Source organism: Choloepus didactylus, chromosome 17, assembly GCF_015220235.1.
Source record: "Choloepus didactylus isolate mChoDid1 chromosome 17, mChoDid1.pri, whole genome shotgun sequence".
NCBI classification, from domain to species: Eukaryota; Metazoa; Chordata; class Mammalia; order Pilosa; family Megalonychidae; genus Choloepus; species Choloepus didactylus.
The window spans coordinates 71,452,027-71,475,704 of record NC_051323.1 but is presented as its reverse complement, the minus strand read 5'-3'; the positions used below and the strand labels follow the sequence as shown (position 1 = coordinate 71,475,704).

The following is a 23,678-nucleotide window of genomic DNA, read 5'->3' as shown; positions in this document are numbered from 1 at the left end:
ATTCTCAGTAATAAAAACTGCTTTTAAAAAACTTTTGGGACAGAACTTGGAAGATGTCAGCAGTAATAGGAGCATAGCTTTTGGATCTCCCAAAATTCGTTCATAAAAGCAGAGCAAATAGATATCAAAACCAAAAACCACGGAAACATTTATAACAAAACTAGGGGACAGGTATCCCTATGAATCCCAAATACAAGCCAGTGGAGACAAACCATCGATGGCCACAAAATATGCATGTGGTTATCTACATCTGTGCAGGAGAAAGCAGAGGGGAAGCAGACAGGGTATGCAGAATGAATTCCTCCTGGGAAGTGATGACTTCTGGACCAGAATTTTTATAAAGAGTAATTAGTTTTTTATTAAAAGGTCTAAAATTATTTGCTTTTGTCCCTCCTCTTTAGAATGCAGTTTTGTGTTTTTTTTGTTTTTTTTAAAAAGATCCTAGGAAAGATAAAACCAATGTGCCCTCTGATCCTGCACAGCTCTGTGTGTATCTTATTCTAACAGGGCCTCCACTTCTACCCCTTATTCTTTCAACCAGATCATGCCCTTTAATTTTTTCAAATTCCACCTCAAAACTTATCCCAAGGGAAGCCTTTTATGATCAATCCTTTCAGATTAATCGCGTCTGCACTCAGGATGCCCCCTCCACGTCTCAAATACTTAGTTTCTACCAAATGAATTTCCCGTTGTTAAGGTTTTGTGCTGTATTCAGTTGAGCCTGCCCAGTAAGACGAGACGTTCCTTGCGAGGAGATTTTCTCTAGTGTCACCCCCACTGTGTCAAGGACATAATGGGAAGACAATTCTGATGCCAGTTGCTGAAGGATTGTGAAGTGGGAATGAAAACAACATTCAGCCACAGCTTTACATAGGCCACCAACAAATGTATGATTTCTGATTTCTCATCAAAGTGCTAGATATTGCTTTAAAATAATGGGACTATCTTTAAAAAAAGAAAAAGAAAAAACAGTGCTTTTATGGTTTTTAATTTAAAAAGCAAAATTGTTTCTAGGTGACCTAAAGTTACGTTCTGAAGCACAATTTCAGTAGCTTATTCTTAACATAATTGGTACTTTGGTTAAAGGAAAGAGAAGAGGATATTATGCAAGGCTGCTTGACAAAGCATATTTTCCAAGGCTGTACTCCCATGTAAAGAGTAATATGTAATACTAGTCTCCAGTTTAGGCACTAATTAAAGTAGCTAGATAATGGACCATCTTTTCAAAACAGCTACAGAGCATTTCTTTCCATCTCTAATATGTTTTTCCTCTCCTCCTGGGCAAGGAAAAAGTATGGAGTACCAAAGATGGGTTATTAACACTTTTTTTGCAAGCCTTTTGAGTTTCCACTCTTGAAACGGTCTGATATCACTATGTAACCATGTAATTAGAATGCTTAAAAATGAATTGGACTTCCAGTAATGAACAGATTTATAGTAGATGAAAGTGTCTATGTAAACGGGAAGAAGTCTGCTTCTAAACTTGACAATAATAACCATTTCCAAAAGTAGACTGGAAAATGTGATGTCGTACATCTGACGGCTGCTTTTTTTCTTCACTGATGGGAAGTTAATTCCTCAACACACCCCAGAGAAATCACTGTCTCTAATGGTGAATGCAAGCTTCACAAAATAACAAATTGAAAGCATAATTTGCTTGTATAATACATTTCCTGAGAATCCGATGGTCAATCAGAATTCACAGAGCATTCACAAGGTGCATTGGGATTCACATTAAAGACTAGAATTTACTACCTGTGCATCAGAAACTTTGCCCTAACAGAGGGGCAATGTTGCCAGTGAGATACACAAATCATAGCTCATGCTTTCGTGATGGAAAGAATACAACAGGGAAAGCCTTAAGAAACAGCCCCAGGTTGTTTCTTCTTTACTCCTCTCCTCACTAACAAATAGTGTTTTCTTCTTGTAAATCTTTTAAGTTCTACAGAAGCTTAGAATTAAGCCCCTCAAAAATAAATAGTCACACTAGAGTGGTCTACTTCTGAAGTTGGTCGTAGTCTATTGCCAAAGAAATCCTCTGTTCCGACGCTCCAGGGAATGCCAGCAAGGTGGACTGGGGAGATTTTGACTAGAAAAGCTGTTCTGTGAAATGTGTAAGAGCCCCTTAAGCTGATCCCACTCGGCCACACTCTCCAGTGCCTCATCTTGCCCATCAAAACAAACCACAAACACCGGCGGAAACAGGGAACCTTACTGAGAACTCGCTCCTCTCTACCCAGCACACACTTGCAGGGTTGACCCTTTGGGGCCCAGGGTTCCTGGCTGTGTCACCAATTTCCCCACCTTATCCTTTTGGTTCTACCCATCCTCTGGAAGTGTTGTCTGGCCTTGAGGGGATCTCAGCTATGCAGCCTTGGTCCCACCCTGCTCTCTCTTTTCCTTGACTATCTGGTATTCCCCCATTGTCTTCAGCGAACTGTACTGCTCCACCACCAGCTCCAACCCCACGGAAGCCCATCCCTGACCCACTCCCTCCATGTCCAATAAGGGACTGGTGGGTTTTGAGGGGGTGGGGGTACAACTACACGCTCTGATTAGTCCTTAAAATTGTTCCCTTTTCAACAAATTTCCAAAGATTGTATATTGACTTTGTTGGCTTGTTAACTGTTTCCCCAAACTCCCGCCCCCAGCCTTACTCCCCTGATATTAGACCCCGGGGGAAGTCTCTGTAGGAAAAAGGCCCTGGGAAACAGAAAGCAGAAATCAAGAGGTGAAAAACCTTCTTTTTTGGCTTTTGTTTGTTTTTCCTCCAGTTCTCCCTGCAAACATCTGCTGGGAGGCAGTATGATGGAGAAGCATCACACAGGCATTTAATGTACATGCCGACTTGAAAGACCTTTCCAACTTCCCACCTTCCCATCCCCTCTGTGCAGAGTAACTATTGCCCAAAGGCATAAGAATAATGCTCAGAGGGGAGCCTCAGGAAAGGCAGGAAGCAGGTGTTCCTACTTCCTTTTTTTCAAAGACCAGACTCTGTGTAGGTCTGATGAAGCAAGATTTCTATTAAAAGCCAAGAAAACATTTATTGCCACCTGCTAAGGATCAGGTCCTGTGCTAAATGCTTTCTACATTTACCCAGTATTTTGTTTGTTTGTTTTATTTTGTTATAGACAACTTGAAGCAGAAACTTTCAGGGATGTAGCAGATTTGATCAAATGTCTATGTGGAGCATTTGTTACTTTAGCTACAATACATATTTTTAAACACATATTAAATAATATATAAATTTAGAAATACTAATTTTTCCACTCTTTTATTTCCTCAGACTCTTCTGGTGAATATTTGACATCAACGGTCTCTGTCATTACTAGAGCTAATTTTGAGTCTTTAACAGTTCTCTAGAGCACATCACTTCTATTTCTTGACTAAATTGAGATATAACACTTTTTGAATCACTACATTGTGCTGCTAATGGAAAATGTAAGCAAACTACAAATACCCATTCTCATAATTAATTAGGATATTTGATTTTTCATTCTTCTCACATATGATCTCCATAATTTGAATACTCTATTCCTTTTCTAATTGATCTTTCAAGAGCTTATGGACAATACATTCAATAGTTGCAATACCTTGCCTTCAGACTAATCATTAAACCTGTGCTAAATGTCTTTCCTCTTTTTAAAAAAATTAATGATTCTTTAAGTGACCTATGTAAACATCTAAAACTAGCACTAGCTAAGGTCCTTCTAGGCTAAATGTTCAAAATAAAGTAGAGATTGCATTCCATATTATGAATCTTTAAAATGGCTTAAATGAGGTGACTGTTTTCTGAAGACTAATTTTTTAGGGGTTGGGGAAACTTTGCCTTCTATTAGGGAATATATGACATATAATCTTGTTTAATCATCACAATGACAACCAGACTCTATTAAGGTTGTAAAAGTTAAGTTCTATAATAAGAGGATAAATTTAATCATTACTAGGGATTTGACAGCTATCTTAAAAACAGAAGCCTTCAAATAATATCTAATATTATTGAGCATTTATAATGTGTCAGGCACTTTTCTAAGTGTTCTACATGTATTAACTCATTTAATCTATAAAACAACTCTATGAGGCAGGCATTATTATTAATCCAATTTAAAATAATAGGAAACCCGGGCAATAGAAGTTTAATTTGTCCAAAATCCTTGCTCTGAACCCAAGGAGTCTTCTGACTTCATACCTCTTATCCTTATAGCTCCATGGAATTTACTTTGTGTTTCTTCCAAAGAGTCTAAAATCTCACTGGTTCTCAACACTGATTGCATATTAAAACCACGAAGTGATGCCTGGGCCCAAACCCAGACCAAATGAATCCAGGTCTTTGGGGTGTGATATGTTTTACAAAGGCCCCAGGTGATTCTAATATGCCACTCAGTTGAGACCCCCTCAGACTATATCAATTGTCTCAAGTTTAATGCACATAAGAATTAGTTAGCAGGTTGCACACCCAAATCAGATAAACTTCCCTTAATGGGCAATTTAAGGGATTTAAGGAATTCGGCCAACATAAAATTTTTACCAAAATTACAGATGTTAGAGCCTAATCACAGTATTTTGTAGAGGCTGAAAGGACTGGCTTTGAAATTAGATATAACAGATTTCAGCTTTGCCTTGTACCAGCTGCCTGACTTCAAAAAAACTATCCAAATGTTTTATTTATCTTTAATATTGGAATACTTATACATCTTTGGCAGGATTGAAGTAAGAATTAAATAAAATAATGCATATAAATCACTATAGTTACAAATCTTAGCATCTTAATAAATAAAGAAATCTAAATAAAATCTTAAGAAATCATAATCATCATCATCAGTTTCTATTTCAACAGAAGCAAGTAGCAAAGTAGGGCCAAGCAATAGGAAGACATAAGAAGAGGAATATAGACACCAGAAGGCAATAGTGGAAGAGCTGGGGCCTTTATCTTTAGGAACTAAAAAGGCTATAGCCTCTCCTTTGCCGTAATCATAATCTGGTGTCTCCCTGTTAAATTCCTTATGACACACATGGACTCTCTACTTTTGAAGTGTTGGGTAATATTAACCCATACAAATGACTGCACTCTTGCCTGCATTTATTCTACCAGCCAAATAAACTTTCATTTCGTGCCTACAATGATCAAAGCACCATGAGAAATAGAAAAATGAAGATATATTCCCAATGCTCAAGAACCTCATACTCTATTAGAGTTGAGTTGTATCTCCTAGAAGGAAACATCCAAATCCTACCCCCAGTCCTGTAAATGTGACATTATTTGGAAATAGGGTATTTGAAGATGTTATTAATTATTTATGAAATGGCTTTACTGCAGTATAAGTTTTGCATATAAATGCTACTTTTCCTTGTAACTTTATGTTGAATCCATTAAGAAACATTATCAAGTCTGCAGCAGAAGGTAGTTTCCAAAGCTATTCAGTGTTCCATAATGGTGGTTATGTGCATTTCTTCTTGCTCAGCCATCCGATCTCAGCCCTGAGCCAAAATACAATTGCAATAAAACCTTACTATTGTGAAACCATAGAACTTCTGTGTGATAGGGCAAGTCAGGATACCAGCTTCTATTCCTGACAACAATTCATGGAACTGACAATGGAAAAGCCCAAGAGAGTAAACAGAGTCCATTGTTGACACCACTAGTTCAATAGCAAATGATACATTCAAATATTTTCCATCAAGTACCTGCTGATGAAGAATATGAGGAGTAAGCATAAGCTTTAAACATGTTACATTTTTACAGTCATTATACATTTGTCCAAGTAAGCCTTTTTTCTACTCCACACATATTTTTGTCACCATCAGATGGAACACATCTTAGCAGATTCCACTTCAGGTTGTGCTGAATTAGTGTTTTCTCAACCTTTTTGAAAATATTCTCACCTGTAGTTGTTCCACAAGGACTATTTATAGAGGATAATTCTTCTGTTGCTTCAAACTCATCATTGGCTCCCCCAAAAGAACTCAGCAGTATCAGTAACATCTGTTCATTGATTAATAGCCAAGGAAAACCATTCAAAATCATTTGCTTTGCTTTTAAACTGAAAATTGATGTTGCTCCCAAAATTTTGAACTCTTTAAGCAACTGTGTCTTGCTAAAAGTCTAATAGTTTTAAACAATATTTAAAATATAGTTTATTTTCTCTGGAAACATTTCTTTAGCTGCTGCAATAAGATATGATTCAATTAACTTATCATTGGTGAATGGCTGTCCTTGCTTAGCCAACAAATGAGCTATTTGAAACTTACTTTGCAGCCTGATTTTCCTTTTTAAATTTTTTGAAGAAATTCTGATGTGATGCAGTATACTGTTCTAAATTTTCTGACTGTGGCTTTCCTGTGTATTGTATTGAGTACTTAGTCTGGTGTCATTGCATAATAAACACAATTCTTGGCAATCTAATTCTATAATCAATAATCCATATTCCACTATGCCTTAACAACATGGCATTTGAAAGTCACTTTTTTCTTCTTTTCATATTTTGACATAATGCATGTACTCAGGTAAAAACTAAAGTATGTCAATGATATGCTGCTGAGTTAGAATTATCTCACTGTGAACAATAAATGCTAGTTAATATTCCTGTTAGGGTTGTGTTGGAATTTTTGCTCAAAAGAGATGATTCTTACAACAATAAATATGCATTGGCAAAAAAGTGCACTTTTTCAAAATCTTGAGATTTATGCTGGTTTGAGAACAAGGATATGCCTAGTGGTGCAGCAATGCAAAGCAATGGGAGTGCATACACCGTTTCCGTCGCAGCTGCTCAGCTCTGCCTTTGTAGCGCCCAAAATGAACAAGTGTGGTTGTGTTCCAAGAAAACCTGATGGACAATGAAATGTGAATGTCATTAATTGTCCCATGTCATGAATTATTATTTTTTCAACCATTTAAAACATAAAACCATTCTTGGCTAGGGGGCCAAACCATAAACAGGAGCTCTGCAGGCCATTCTTGTGTCTTAAAGTTTGAATAAGGTAATTATAGAACAACTTGGGACCATGTTTCCCATCTCTTGGGGAAATTCTATCCAGCAAAGGAGAAAAGTAGGACAAACATGCAGAGGGAAACAGAGCTGCGTGGGTGTCCCCCTGAGAGAGAGAGCGTGGACATGTGCACAAGAGAGATTCTAAGGGTTTTTGAGCTGCCAATCGTAGTCCCTGAGGCCCAGTTTCTACTGTCCTTCTTTTGATTCTGTGAATTATTCCACTATCTTTTTTATGGGGACAAACTAGGGTTTTTGTTTTCATTTGCAACTGTAAAAGTTCTCACAGGACAACTGAGTTTATCAGTTGCCAGCAATCATAGATTGTGTAAAAAAGATTGCTTCTCAAAGGGTACAAGAGACATTAATTTAACACCATCAGACCTTAGGGCTGCCTTATCAAAATCTGCTGAAAATCTGATCAAAGGATGAGGAGGGTTAGTGCAACATTTTTCCCTGTGACTGACTTTCTTATTGTACATATTATTAAGTCACAACCTGTATTTTTATAGCATCTGATGCTTGTGACAGTCATTATAAAGTGATGGGACACTGTGCCAGTTTGGATGTATTGTGTCCCCCAAAATGCCATGTTCTTTGATGCAACCTTATGGGTGCATTAGTGTTGATTAGGTTGGAATCCTTTGATTGTTTCCATGGAGATGTGACTCAATCAACTGTGGGCAAAGCCTTTGATTGTATAATTTTCATGGAGGTGTTACCCCACCCATTCAGGGTGGGTCTTGGAGTCCTATAAAAGTATTCACAGTCAGAAGGAAGTGCTGCAGCCAAGAGCGACACTTTGAAGAATGCACAGGAGCTGAGAGTAGAGCTGGAACACAACCTGGGATCAGCAGATGCCAGCCAAGTGCCTTCCCAGATAACAGAGGTCTCCCGGATGCCATTGGCCTTCCTTTGGTGAAGGTATACTAGTGTTGATACCTTCATTTGGACATTTTCATGGCCTTCAGACTGTAACTTTGTAATCAAATAAACCCCCTTTATAAAAGCCAATCCTTTTCTGGTATTTTGCAAAATAGCAGCATTAGCAAACCAGAACAGACACATTCTAAAATAAATATTTCCTTCTTCTTCACTAAATGAAGGCAGTCATCAGCATGCCTTGCTAGCTAACATTTTGTTTCTGAAAATGCAAAAAAAAAAAAGGACAAAATTATTAGAAAAGTTCAGAGAGGTATAAGTTAACGTCAAAGAGAGTTACCATGAAATCGACAATAATGCTAATTGTTAGACTTGTTGCTTTCAACCCAGCATTAATCTCAAAGTTTTGAAAAAGCACACTTTTTTTGCCAGTGCATATTTATTGTAATAATAGTCAGCTATTCTGAGGAAAAACTCCAATTAAGACAACACTAACAAATGGTAGTAATGACTAGTGTTTGTTGAGTGTCCATTAGATGACAGGAGCTCTACTTTTGTACACATATTATCTCTAATCCTCCCAGCAACTCTGAAAGGTATATATTGATTCAACCTATTTTACGAACAGATGGAGGCTCAAGGAAGTTAAGCAACATGTCCAGAGCCACATCAGCTGCTGGGACAGGACTGGCATCTGGAATGACTTCAAATACTAAATATCATGTCCTTTCCTCTTCACACTTGGTGGGATAATACAGTAGTTTTCTGTTTGTTTTGTTATAGGAAAACATTGGTCTAAATTAATAAAGAAGGCTTAAACGTGCTCTCATGCTAACATAGAAACACATCCATCTTCTCAGCAGAACAGGACACAAGAGTAGGAAGATCAAAAAAAATCCTTGTGTGGAGCAGGCTGTCACCCATCGAATTAGGCTTCATACTTGTGACTTGTTTTATTTCCAGAAGACAGGCATAAGTGACAATGATCTGTACTGTCTCTTTTTTCCAAAGTAAGGTTGCTGTAGTTAGGGTGAAGGAAGAGTCTGGGGCTGATCCTCTCATAAAAGTGACCACAATTAATTCAGTCAGATACACTCACCTTTACATTCTATATTACAAAGCTTCATAAAGGTAATGAAGCCAATTAAATTGATCTTCTAAGTAACAATCCATACAAAATTGTGCATGGAAGGCTACAGCATCACAGTCTACTATACGATGCTCTTGTTTATTCATGGTGCCAACATTGCTTTTATTTCAGCAAAGCATAAAGTAAATGATCACCTCCATTATGTAACAGAATTCAGAACAATTTCCTTTGGGAGATTTTGACAGACACCTTTGAAAATCTTTGGTGGACATTTTAGTGTACTTTATTTTAATTAAATTTAGAAATTCACCTAGGGATATCTCTTTTAAAGTTCTTTTTACGGTGCAGTGGAAATTTCCCTTAAGCAAACTGAGCATTCAGGAACAGCTTCTTTCTCCTGTTGTGTGAAGGTGGTAAGGCCTTGGGCTTTCTTGAGCTCTGTTTCATCAATGCTACCTGCTTAACTTTGAAGCTGTGTGTTCAACTAGGTTTACCTATCTTTAAAATGAATAAACTGACATCTAACTGCACTGAATTCTCTGTCCTTTCTCCCTCCCCACTCCATGTTTTCTTATGCTAAAACTCTGTCGTTTTATCCCATTAACATGTATAATAATGGAATCATCTCAGCCTTGAGTTCTACACATTACCTTATGATGGAGATTTGCTACCATCCTTTCTACTGGTAATTTAAAAGCAATTGAAAGACTGCACATGAAGATTGAGAGTAAAATAACAGTTTTAACACATACATCTAAATGAATATTGTCCTTCAAAATGATCACTTTCTATAAACGCCTGTGGCATTATCTTCACATCTATTTCACGAATTTCATTACTTTATACTTGCCGGGTGACTCAGTCACATCCCAACTTTCCCTGCTGCTGCTGTCTTTGCCAGTCCAAACTGAGGTGGAAGTGGAGGATATGAGGAAGAAGACTGTTTCAAGAAAGTTTTTTCACGTATCAGATGCTTACCTGCTCTAAGTGCCTTAACAGGTGATAACTAGTTGTGAGACAAATTCCCCAATCAGAGAAAGTCTAATTGTTGTAACTGCAGAACCCCAGATGCACACAGGGAAGGTATTTTCCTCACTGCATCTCTACACCCCATTCCCATGTCAGGCACAGTGACTGTGTACAGTGGTACAGGTTAAGCACTGCCCCAAAGCAAAATATCGTAGAAAACACAGATTTATATATTTCTCATGACAACTTCCTGCCAGATGGAAGTAAAGTGTATTAAAAAAGAGAAGCCTTTTTCTGCTCCATACCAAAATGCCATATGGCCTAGAGGCAGCTCTGCCCTGGAGATCCCATGCATGCATGTATGTGAACACGCACACGTACACATACACACACATGCACGTGCACAGAGAATTTTTCTCCTTACCTGTCTTTGTGTCTGTTTTAGTTTGCTAAAGCTGATGAAATGCAACATACCAGAAATGGGTTGGCTTTTACAATGGGGATTTATAACCTTACAAGTTTACCATTCTGAGGCTGTAAAAATGTCCAAATCAAGGCATCAACAGTCAATGCTTTCCCCCCGAAGACTGGCTACCGATGATCCTCAGCTCCTCTGTCACGTGGTCGGGCACAAGGTGGCATCTGTGGGTCTCTCCCTTCCCTCCCGGGTTTTGTTGCTTCCAGCTTCTGGCTTCAGTTGCTTCTTCGCTATTTTCTGTGTGTCCTCTCTCAGCTTCTCTGGCTTTTCTCTCTGACCTTCTCTGGGGCTTTTTTCTGGGTCTTTTCTCTATCTTTTATCCTCTTATAAAGGACTCCTGTAAGAGGATTAAGACCCACCCTGAATGAGGTGGGTCACATTTCAACTTAAGATCCTACTCCCCGAAAGATCCTACTTACAATGGCTCCACACCCACAGGAATGGATTAACTTTAGGAACATGATCTTTTCTGGGGTATATACAGCTTCAAACCATCACAGTGTCTAAAATAATGCCATTTTATGCTTCCTTCTATAATACCTAAGGGATTATGAAATCTGTAAAACATGACTTGGCAGCGGCAGATACCTGATCTACAATCAACTGATTAGTTCACTCTTTTCTTATCACACAGTACTCTGAGCAAAGCACTAGATCGGTTTCAAGGAGCACATTATTACTGGGCTCTCTCCCAGCTGCTTGGATATTTCAGTCTGGAATATAGGACTAGCTTACACTAGAAATGGAAAGATGCTGTTTACATAAGATGATATGGAGGCTCTGCTCAAAATCATCTCCTCCATTAGCAGGTTTCAGTGCTTGAAATCCACTGTAAAATTTCTGAACTGGAATGGAACTTATTACAGAGAGAAGGAGGAATATCAAAAGAGAGTCAAACGCCCCACAGCACCTTCCCCACTTTCCCCAACCATGAAGACATCACCCACAGATCACAGCACATTGTTTTCACGGAGTCTGGATGCAGGAGCGCTCACGAACTCAGAGCTCCAGGCATTACATTTCTATCGTGGTTGGCACACATTTGAAACTTATTTGCCAACTTCAAATTCTAGTGCAGGAGTCTCATTAAAATGCAAACACCTGGGAGGAAAAACACCTTCAGTCTCCACTGAGTAACATCTCAGAACAACAACATGTCACCTGGACATATAACACATGAGTGATATGTGTTTGACTCATCTTTCTCCCCTTTGATGCCTACAACTAACCAACTGCCAATTTCTATTGTTCTATATCTGAAATAATCATGAAATTTCTTTCTACCTTTCCACAGCTTATTCCAGTTTACCTGGACTATTACACTAGCCTTCTAAGCTGTGCTTCTCCCAAGTTTGTTCCCACTCCAGCCATTCCTTCGAATACCACCAGAACAAATGGTAGCAGCAGGGATATGGACATTCACATCCCACTGTCTATAGAAAAAAGACCAGATTCTTTATCCTGATCAGGTTTAAGAAGATATTTTAGGGGTGAGACCAGAGTACCAGAGGAAACTGTATTTGCTTAGAAAGATACTTTTATTAGCAGGTTTAGATGAGGCAGGTGAGGCCTCTAGGATATGGACTATCTGGAGGGGAAGAAAGACGTAGCCACACTGCACTGTCTATGTCTAGAAATAAACAGGAATCCCGGGAGGAGGGAAAGCAGAGGACAGAGGAGAGGAAAGGTGTGTGTGTGTGTGTGTGTGTGTGTGTGTGTGTGTGTGTAAGGGGAGGGAAGAGGGGCTGGAGCCTGTACAGATGGCCATTTCTGGTGGTGGAGTAGTCAGGGACTCTCAAATGATACTAGTTTCCCTGCTGGAGTGGGAATTTACACATAAGCAAGGGGAGGAGGCTAGAATGGTCCACATGGGAATGGATGAGAGTAGAAGACATCAGTAAGATCTCATGTTTAGGTAAATATGGATACAGATGGTTACCTATAGAATATGTATAGCTATCTACATATACTATCTATATACACATATTAGTAGTAGTATACACACACATATTTCTTTGCTCTGTCAGCTAAGAGGGCCTAAAAGCAAAACACTCCAGAAGCAAAGAGCTCCATAATCTTGGTTTCCGATACTACTCTCCAATAAAAGAAACCAAGGCTTCTTGTAGAAATGGCTGATTCTAGAATTGGGGTAGGAAATGCATAAGATGAGCCTGGAGCATCTTGTACTTACAGAAAGCAAGAAGGTGCTAAAAAAACAAAACAAAATAACAACAAAAAAATACCCTATAATGATGGGAGTATGTCACAGCGGCACAGGAGGCAACTGAGAAAGCAACCAATGGCCTAAGCTGGAAAATTTGGGGCAACAAAATAAAGTAGTATTGGATTATAACTCAAAGTATAAAATAAATATCCATGAATCTGTATTAAAATAAATAAATTATTGACTAAATTAATAAATGAGGAAGAGACAAATCTCCTGTGCTGAAGAATTTCAAATAATTTATACAGATCCTCCACCTTCAAGGGAGTGGAACATAACTTCCCACTTCTTAAGTATGGACTTCACATAGTGATTTTCCTCCAAAAAGTACAGTATAGGTCAATATCAACAGTAATAAATCATATTGATAGCATACATCCTTGATATGATCTGATGAAAAGCCCATACTGAAAAGATGCTGATAATAGGGGAAACTGGGTGGGGTACACGGGAACTCCATTTTAAAAAAGACTCTAGGAATGAGGATATTAAATATGTAAATCCAAATTATTTATGTTGCTGTGATATTAAACTCTTCTGTTTCTCCAAACCTGTGGTAAGGTCTAGCGCATTCACACCACTCACTCGTCCTGCTGTGATGGAGGGTGGGGAACAAAGTGATGGGGCAGCGGGGCCTGCCCCCCATTTATCTCCCTCCTGAGAGCCACGGAAGTGATTACTATCCTCTAGAAGAGACACTGAAACCGGCACCCTGCTGGCAACAGTGCCAGGTAGAACCCCATTCCAGGTTCAGGACACTTACTACGGAAAGAATTCAGAGATGAGAGGGGCTAGTAGGAATAAGTAACAAAGTTTATTAAAGAAAGAGAGAAAGGGTACATGTAAAAGAGATAATGTGGGCATCTTCAAGGGAGAAGCATGTGTCAAGTGGGAGTGGGTTGGTTTGTTATATAGGAAGGTTTTACTGGGATCTTCTTATCTCGACTTTTGAACACTCTTTGTTCTAGGAGGAGATGGTTATTGCAGTTATCAGAACTTGTGACCTGCCCTTGCCTATGTAAAATTTGTCTTTGGGCAGATGTTTAACAACCTTTATGACCCCATGCTTTCTATCATTAACTATGAATTTGTTGTGGGCCCATGATTTTACAAGAGTTTATGGTTTGGGGAGGTTTTGGAGTTTTAGAGGAAATTCTTGTCCCATGAGAAGTTTGCAGGTTGGCATAAACTCTCTTGAAGCTGAACAGAAGACCAGAGACCACAGTCTTGATGCCCTATTCTATTCTGCCTCAACTCCAGTGCTGGTATTACAGAAAACAACAGCAGCCCGTGGCGGAGCCAGGTAAGACAAGGAGGAGCAGCTCTATGAGAGGCAACTCAGAAGCCGATCTGAGGCTAGCCCCTTTTTCAAATTTCTCAGAGGGGAGATACATCAATCAGAGTCTAGCCTGTAAAACTATCCTAGGTATTTCCCACAGAGGGAATTTAATATAGGGATTTGATTACAGAGGTTTTGGAAGAGTTAAGATCAAAAGGGAGAAAGAATAATTCTGGAGAAGCAAAAAAGAAAGATGCAATGCCCAAAGAGCAGACGCTGTGAATACTTGTGGGTGGTCAGTTCTGGGAGAGCTCAGCAGATAGCCTGTGATTATGGCTGCTTCATTCTGGAAACTTCCACTCTATAACTATCCCACTCTCCTTCCAGGACCAACTGCCAGCAACCACCAGCAAGAACCACACTGGAAGAGCCAGAAGCAGGAAAGTCTAACTGGAAGCGTGGAAAATCCAGTGTGCACACTCCCAGTCCCATAGAACCGAGTGGAGAACGGAAGTGCGGATGGAGGCTAAGAGACAACTGGTGAAGAGCTGGCCAAGAAAGTAATCCTTGAAAAGGGCATTAATTGGATACTTGGTTTATACTAATCCTTTCTGACCTTTTAGAATCTTTCCTTTCTAACATTATTTATACCTTCTCTTCTTGTCCCTGCTCTTCCAACAAACGAAAGAAACCCACTGTTCCCAGTTCCCTCCCCAGTGCCCCTGTCTTTGCTGTTTCGGGGGAGGTCCCTGACATGAGCAGAAAGTCTATACATTCTTTCAAATTCAGTTCATGTAGTTCCGGCTCTGCAAAGCCTTCCTTCTCACTGTTTCACCTGGAAGCAGAGATGTGTTGGCTCAAAAATAATAAATAAATAAAAGCCCTGACTTGTAGCATCTGTGGATTTCTGTTAGTGTAAAATACTCCCCCAGAAAGAGTGGCTGGCTACTACTCAGCTCTTGTAAGCCTCTATGCAACAACACACTCCTGCTGGAAGCTCTCTCTTCCTCTTGTGAAATTGCTTAGCCATTCATCTGAACCCTTTCTACCCCGAATTCTAGTTGTTTCTGCACAGGCCTTAACTCTTCTACAGGCCTTAACTCTCCTAGGGGAAAGACTGGGTTGAAATCTCAGTCCCACACACAGCTATGTGACCTCGAACAAGTCCTAAATTCCTTGAGCTTCATTTTCCTCATCTATTAAAACAGCACCACAAACAGCAAACCTGTACCACAGGAATTAAATGAGATAACACGTGCAGGCATCTAGTGTATCAGTGCCAGGCTGTGGTAGAAGTTCAATAAATAAACCCTTCCTTGGGCTTTTATACTCTAGGAGAGAAGCCACATTATGATTCATTTTTTAATTACCCCAAGTGTCAAGAACACTGCTTTGTAAACAGTAATTGCTCAAAAATATCATTGTTAACACATCCATTGAAAGAAGGAAGTGGGTGATAGCAAAGGCAAGATGAAGCTGGGGGTGGGGAAATGGGGCTGGGCTGGCTGGCAGAAGAAAAGAGAAAAGGGAGCTCCCGGGAGGAACGCATAGAAGCATAGAAGTGACGCCTATTTTTCCCTTAGGCCTGTCCCTCAGGTCCGGCCCCTGCTGGGCATACACCTACTATTCCTTGCTTCCCAATTCTGGCTTTGCTTGAGCTGGAAATTTGAGTCCTGGGTCTACAAGCCTTCAGGGTGGCAATCATCACAGCAGCTACTTCAGCTGCAGCTGCTGATGGTATTTCCATATACTTATTCCAGTAGAGCAGGAAAGGTTGGCAATAGTGTCCAGAGTTGGAAAAAAAAGGCTCAACCAGGAATGCTGGGTTTTTAGGCGTTCTGTACAGAAATTGTATATATCTCACAATTTCTGGCTTCCTTGAATTGACAGATACCTATCAACTGAATTCCACCTACAACCTAATATGCTTGAAGTCTTCCTACAAGCTTCGATCTGATGTTGACAAAATCTTTTCTCACATCTCTGCTCTTCACCTTTAATCTAAAAATCATGGAACCTTAAAATCCGAAGAACACAGAGCCCCACCTGCTCTAGTCACTTCTCTTTTCAAAAACCATATTTCTAACCCAATCACCAAAGGTTAACCATGAGGAAATCAGGACTCATGGGCAAAAAAAATGATTTGGGTCTGCTGCTGGGAGCTTGGCGGCTGTCCCCCTGCAGCGGAAGTGTCACCCTGCAGCTTCCTCGGAAACTTGAGGAACAAGCAGCCTGGCATCTTGAAAGGAGGCTCCCAGGGGTGGTAGGTGATAGCAGGGCGGGTCTTAGAGTATTTGCCCACCATGTTTCCTTTAATTCAAGGGTCTGCAATGTGTTTACAGGGAGGGATGGGATGCGGGAGGGTTGTTTCAAAATCTTGTGCCTTTGCGCTGTGTAGTTTGAAAGATTTAGGTAAAATAATATTGTTTTGATTTGTTCATTGTGGTATATTTTTCTTGGAAGGCTCCAAAAAAATAAAGGACATTCTATTTTTCAGTTTAGCAAAAGGGCCCAGAGAAGTGACTTCTTCCTTTGGCTGAAGATCAGCACTTTCAACCTGCAATTTCCAAACATCTTATGGAGTCACTCTTGACTTGGCTTCACATACATCTGTGTGTGTCCATCTTTCTCCTCTGAGGGACCCGCTCCCTCTGTGATCCTATGAGCTTCTGATATCTGAGTATAATTTAACATACTTCCTAGCTTCCATCTGGTATTCAGTAAATGCTTATCAAAGAAATAAATTCGGATACCACAAATGCAATCAGCAGGCCACCAAATATACAATCACTTCACCTCCACAACTACATCAAAAGAGATTGGAATGAAACATGATGAAACATTTAGTGTTCTCTAGGCACAGGCAAACCACAATTTCATTTTCTCCTTTCCTTTTTCTGGTTCATCCTAATTTTGTATGATCAGCATTGCTTCTTTTAATAATAGTTTTAAAAAACCTTTAATTTTAAGAGAAAGTCCAGTTGGTCATAACAGAGAAAAATGCATCCGGTTTTGACTTTGGGCAGTGTTTAGAGGATTTATCATTTTTGGTACCGTTATTGCAACTAAAGAAGCCAACGAAATAGCCCAGAGAAACAGTCAACTTTCTGAGGGAGGCATTCGAGAACTTTAAGGGCATGGCCAAATTATTCGTGGAGGGTTTTACAAGGATAAAATCCAGCACAAATATTTCGTTTCATAGCAACATTCGAGTGCCTGGTATGCACCACCCACTCTGCTAGCTTCAAAAACTACCGAAACCGCGGCCTTGCCCTGCAGGAGGCACCTACCCTGCACAACCTTCCCTACACAAACAGCGCAGCATCTCTGCCCTTAGCACCGCGCCGCGCTCGGGAGACAACAAGCTCGTAACGCGCATGTGCGGCACCCGCGGCTCGGCCGCCCCTCCCAGCCACATTCTTCGAAAACCGAAGTGCCAGCTGCAGCAACTGCGCCTGCGGGCGAAGGAGGCGGAGGAAATGGCGGAGGCGGTGGCTGGGGCGGAGTTGCGCTTGCGCAGTGGTCCCACCGGCAGGAAGCCTGGCGCGCAGGGGCGGGGCCTGAGCGGGGCAGCCAGGGGGCGGGGCTTGCACATGGCCGGAGCTGCTGCTGTCGCCGCCGCCGCCTCCGCTGCCGCCGCCGCTGCCGCGCGCATTGTGCAGCAGGCGGGCGCCGGCGCGCGGCAGAGTCCTCGACTGGCGCGGCTCCTGGGGATGGTGAGCAAGGCGCTGCTGCGCCTGGTGTCTGCCGTCAACCGCAGGAGGATGAAGCTGCTGCTGGGCATCGCCCTGGTCGCCTACGTTGCCTGTGAGTGCGCGCCGGAGGGGCCGGCCGGGAAGCCCCCATTCATTCCTCTCAGGCGCCCGCGGCCCGGCCGGGGTGGGCGGGCGGTGGCGGGGCTGCGGGCGCTGGCGCTGAGAGCTGTGTTTGCGCCCCCGCAGGGGCAGCCCCGCACTCCCGGGGTCTTCCTCTCAGCCTCCAGGAGCCGTCCTCCCCGCCCGGGGCTGTACCTGCCCTTCCTACGTCCCCAGCCCCTTTCCGGGAGCGTTGGACCCTTTCGCCCTCTTTTTTGACTCTTGCGAAAAACCAGTCGGCAGACTTCGGCTCAGACCCGGTGACACCGTTTAGGCCCCGGCTCAGCCACCCAGTGACCGGACCGGAGTTACCTGCGAACTTGGGAGGCGGCGGCCGCGGCGCGGGGCTCCGAGCTGTCCGCGGCTTCCGCCGTCGTCGGGCAGACCTTGTGCGCTCAGTGGCTCCAGCCTGTTGCCCCGAAATCACCTCCCCGCCCATTTCGCTTGGGACTCGGTGGCGGTTCTGGAGGGGTGTCCGCGGCGGCCCTGCTGTCGCGGCGTGTGGACGGGGTCTGGGGACGTGCAGCCTCTGCCCGGCGCCCGGGGTGCCCGGCCACGTAGCCCTCGGGAGCCAGCGAGGGGCCGGCTCAGAGATTCCGGAGTTGTGCCGCGTGCCTGGGCGCAGCCCGCGGGGACACCCGCAGCCGGGGCCGCCTTGTGGATTAAGTAGGATAAAAATACTGTTGCGGGTTGGCAGAGCCCCTGTTCCGACTCCGCAGGGAAATTACTCAGCATATAAGTATTTTGGGACGAAATGTTACCAGCATCGTGCCTCCCCGCGGGCTGCGCCGAGGTGTCCGGGGTGGGCGCCGGCCGCGGTCCCCGGTGCTGGGGACGCGGGGCGCTCCGCGGCGGCAGGGCGAGCGCTGATTCGGCTCCCACGCAAGCCCCCTGCTCCTGGCTGAGCCGTCTCTGGGGAGGCGGTTTCTGTCTGGAGCGCTGGTGGTCCAGCAGGGAGGCAAAGCAATGGGAGGGAACCAGGGGAGCGTGTGTTGGTGTTTGTGGTTCTCGTTTCTATCATCCCTTCAGAGCCTGCTGCCTTGAGACATGGCAGGAGCGGCATTCTTCGAAGGCAGGTGGTGGCCCCTGTATCTTCTTGAGACCGCAGAAACCCTCCTTTTATTATTGTTTTTTAAATCTGTTTGATGGGAATATATGTAAATTGCTGCTATTAATACTTTACCAAGTACCAAAATCGGACTAGAAATAATTCCACTGTGAGCTCCGTTTGAATGGTAGCCATCAGACAGACACAAAGTGAAATGAAACCACCTGCTGACGGGTTGAGTTACTAAGATATAATTCCCGAGGTGAGGGGGGACTCAGAGAAGTGACTTGAGCTGAACTCTAGGAAGACAGTGTGTAATTTTGACCCAGCTTGAAGCAGAGGAAGCTCAAGCAGAGCTCCTGGTAGCAAAGGAAGGTTTTAGGCCCTGGGGTGGGTGTTTAGATGTGAGTAGTTTCTAAAGGAAGAAGTGCTAGTCTGAAGTGTGCATGGTCAACCTTGGGTAAAGCGAGAGTACTCTAAGGAGAATGACAAACCCAGCAGTTCAGAGGTTCTGAGAAACAGATCCGCTATAATAAGTTCTGGAGTTAAGCAGAACTGAGTTCAAATCTTGGCTCCTCCTAAAACAGCTTTTGTAAGGATGGAATATCATAATATATGTGAGGTGCTTAAAAATGCATGGCATGAAGCAAGCACTTGGTAAATCATCTCTGTGCTCAGTGGACCTTATAGTACATTCCTTCATTCTGCATTTTGTTGGAAATAAAGCTGAGACCCAATAGGAAAGACCACTTGAAGCTGTATAATTATTATTATAGCAATAGTAATGCCTAAATTTGTAGAGTGCTTACTGTGAATGTGCAGGCATGTTTCTTAGTGCCACTGCCTCAAATGTCTCAACAACTGTAGGAAATCTATACTGTGATTATTCCCATTTTAGAGATGAGGAAATTAAGGTCAAGAGAGATCAAGAAATCTAAGGGTGATCACACAGGTGGTAAGCTGTGGGGAGCAAGATTTGAGCCTGGGGTTGTATTCAGTGTCAGTTCAATGTTGATAATGGGGGGTGGGGGCTTTTAAAGTTAGGCAGAAGGGTTTAGAATTAACAAGGTAGGAAATCCAGGGGGCCATGGAGTGTTTTGCACTGAAGATTTTGGATAGGTTCCCTGGTGAGGCTCATGCTGTGGTCTGGGGATCCCACTTTGAGAACCACTGGCCTAGATGGTGAGGCAGACATTAATTGGATAATCTCCCGTATGAGGGGTTTAATTACCAACTGGGATGATGGAAAGGAATGCATGAGAGTTCGTGGCAGGGACTCCTGAGTTAAGGGCAATCAGGGCTTGAGCTGAGAGTTGAAGGATTTGTAGGAGTTAATGGGAGGCATAGAAGGGAGTATGTCCCAGAAGGAACAGCATGTGCTGAGGTCCTGTGGCAACCAAGAGCAAGGAGCTTTCTAGGAATGCAAAGGTTAGTGTTGTTGGAGAGGGGAAACAAAGTGGTGAGGCAGACAGGAGCAAGAGAGGCAGGGCCTGGGAGGCCTGTTCCAGTTCAAAGCTATACATGCACACAGTAGGTAGTTTTAGCTCTGCAAGATGTAAGACTAGGGTGGAGGCAGTGTTAATAATGAGCAGAGATGCTACATTTGAGCTGCTGCGCAGGTTAAAAATGACAGGGCTTCTGGTCGAGAGTTCTGAGGACACTGAAAATGCAGTAAGTCATTGGTGATGCCTATGATTTCTAGCTTCTCCTTTCCCTTGTTAATACCCGTAGGCAGGGTCCTATACCAACTTGCATGACTTGAGTTCTTTTCCGTGTATGTGTCTTCTCCTCAATAATAATCCAATTCCTTTAGGACAGGGACTGTGTCTTCAGCCCTTGTAGCGCTTGCGCCACCAGAGGAGCTCAGTGACTACTTGTTGGATTGAATTGAAAATCATGCCAACTTACTAGGTAGTTCCCTAGGCAGAGTGCGACTTTTCGTTAACTTTAGTGTTTTGTTTTTGTTTTTTAATAGTCAAGGTTACATGTGCACAGAGTTTAGAAAAAGCCAGAGTTTCTAGTCACATAGTTTCTGCAAAGTTTATTAGGCTAAGCAGCATACATTCCCACCATTTCCCCTACCCAGAGGCACAACATTTTAACTTCTTTTCACTGGTTATTTTGAGTATTTTGTTATTTACTGTCATGCTGCTAAATCACATGCTTCTTGATTGTTTGGTGGTAGATATTCTTTAGTGACTTTCTTTGAAGATGGGTGTTTATTCCCTTTCCTGTCCTCCTTGCACATGCTCACACAGCTGTCTACCCCCTCTCCCATGTAGATCTGGTATAATTTCGAGGTCAACATTTAGTGTTTACATTTGTGACTGTGTAAATACTATTCACAGTGAACCGTGTTGTACCTTACTTTTTGTGTTTTTTGCTCATCTTTTTGTTTTCCCTGAAGCTAATAATTTGGCTTGATCGTTACTTGCTTTACTTTCTGCAGCCTATTGCTGATTCAACTCCAGACTTTTTGTCAGCTAAATCTTACCCCAAGACGTTGAGAAGCATCTGGGCTTCTGCCGGTACCCCTTCCCGGAGATGTTCCCTCAGAGCCTCTGACCTGCCCTTTGTTGCCTGGGGACCAGCTGCCAGCTCAGTACTCCCTGAGCCCCCGTCTTCTGGAATGCCCTCCACAGCAATCCTGGTTCCGGACTTCCCTTGTTTTGTTTTATACTCCTTTGTTTTGATGTGCACGGGAGGGGACTTTTGAGATGCTGTATGTCCCTAAATGTCTTTTCTACCTTCACACTTAATTGATAGATTAGTAATGTGGAATTTGAGAAATAAAAGTTCCTTCAGAATTTTTAAGACATTGTTCCATTTCTTTCTGGCTTCTGGTATTTTTGAGGCGTTTAAAGCCAGTCTGGCCTCATCCTTCATGTACTACCTGATCTTGCTTCCTGGAAGGATTGTAGAATCTTCCTTTTGCCCGCGGCGGTCATTGTTCACCACCTGACTGCTGGGTCCTGGTGGGTTGGAGGTATCCCGAGGCTGCTCTGTCCAGGGAGGTGACTGGGTGTGTGCTGCATGTCACTCCTGCGCCCAGCATTTAGTTGGGAAGGCAGGTTGCTGCTGAGCTTTCTTTCCCTCAGTCTTGGTAAATAGCAGAGTTCAAGATGTTACTGCTCAAGTGCAGGGCTCGCCCCGCCGCACCTCCCCATTTGACTGATTGTCTTGAGAAATTCAGAGAATGAATCCTTGTTGTTTTAAGCCTCTGAAAGTTTCAGATTACTTGTTTCTGTGGCTTAACAAAGTCTGCCTGACTGATACATCCCCAGTGTTCAGAAATGTTACAGTGATGTGCCTTGACTTAATTTTATTCATTGTGCTGGATTTTTTTTTTTTTTTAACAAGGTCAATGATTTACATTGATTTACTTTTTTTCCCCTAGCCTTCTTTTTTTTTAAATGTACCTTTATTGACATATAGTCACATACCATTCAGTCCATCCAAAGTATACAGTCAGTGTTCATTCATCACCATGATCAATTTTAGAACATTTGCATTACTCCAGAAAAAGAAATAAAAAAGAAAACCCCAGACATCCCATGCCCCTTGTCCCCCACCTTATTGATTGCTACTATTGCACTCTACCCAAAATTTTAAGACCTGCAATAGAGGTAGGTTAACTAAGACAGTGTAGTATTGTCAGAGATAAATATATAGATCAGAAGAACAGAATAAAAATCCAGAAATAGATCGATACAAACATGGGCAACCTTTTTTTTTTCTTTCTTTCTATATAGCTCTACAATCATTATCAAAGATCAGGGCTATTGGATTACAGCTCAACAATTTCCAGTATTTCCTTCTAGCTATTCTAATACACTAGACACTAAAAAGAAATATCTGTATAATGAGTCAGTAGTCATAATCATTTGTTAAATCCACATTTCTGTTACACTGCCTCTCATTTAATCATTCTCTGAATCTTCAGGGATATCTGAGCAGTAACCATTTTAACTTCTTTGTGTGGAAAGGGGTGTTGACCTTATGGGGTAGAGGGATGAAACTGGTTGATGTTCTTGGAAAGACTGGTATCTCTGGGTTTCAGGGCATATTTGGCATAGGAACAATCTGGGGGCCTTAAGTTTCTGAAAAAATAGGTAAAATATTTATAGAGTCTTTAGAGCCTAGGGTATTCTTGAGGATTTTCAGGAATACTTTTGGTTGGGGCTTGTTCGTTGGGGCTTGGCATACTGTGGCAATTTGCAATATCTGGCTGAAGCGTGCATAAAAGTAATCTCCAGAATGACTCCTCGACTCTTTGAAATCTGTTAGCCACTGAAACTTTTTTTGTTCTATTTTTTCCCCCGTCTTAGTCAAGAAGGCTTTCTCAGTCCCATGATGCCAGGGCCAGGCTTATCCTTGGGAGTCATGTCCCATATTGCCAGGGAGATTTACACACCTGGGAGTCGTGTCCCATGTAGCGGGGAGGGCAGTGAGTTTACCTGCAGAATTGGCTTAGAGAGAGAGGCCACCTCTGAGTCACAAAAGAGATTCTCTGGGGGAGACTTGTAGGCACAGTTATAAATAGGCTTAGCTTCTCCTTTGCAGGAATGAATTTCATAGGAGCAAGCCCCAAGATCAAGACCTGGCTTATTAAATTGAGAGTCCCTAAAGTTTGAGAGTATCAGGAATTCCTCAAGTGGGTAAGTTTAATAGTTCCACATTTTTTCCCAGTCCCTCAAGGGGACTTTGCCAATACTTTTTTATTTTCCGCCCCAAAAACTGTGGAATGAATCAGGGTGTTACTTTAACCTGTACAGAATAACAAGACCTCATTTCCCATTCTAGGTTCCATGCAATTGGGTTGTTTAAATAAACTGACTGGACAGGTTAAATTAGATATTGTGCTACAG

General features: G+C 42.3%; 1 protein-coding gene across 2 annotated transcripts in view; it reads left to right on the top strand.

Annotated features, from left to right (window-relative positions):
* The first annotated feature begins 17,526 nt into the window (after positions 1-17,526).
* Positions 17,527-23,678, top strand: part of UXS1 (UDP-glucuronate decarboxylase 1) — a 95,956-nt gene continuing 89,804 nt past the window's right edge. For both annotated transcript variants that reach the window (XM_037806799.1, XM_037806798.1), the window contains exon 1: positions 17,527-17,715. In XM_037806799.1, coding sequence (XP_037662727.1) covers positions 17,622-17,715 — 94 coding nt within the window. In that variant the 5' untranslated portion in view covers positions 17,527-17,621. The remainder of the gene's footprint in view (positions 17,716-23,678) is intronic.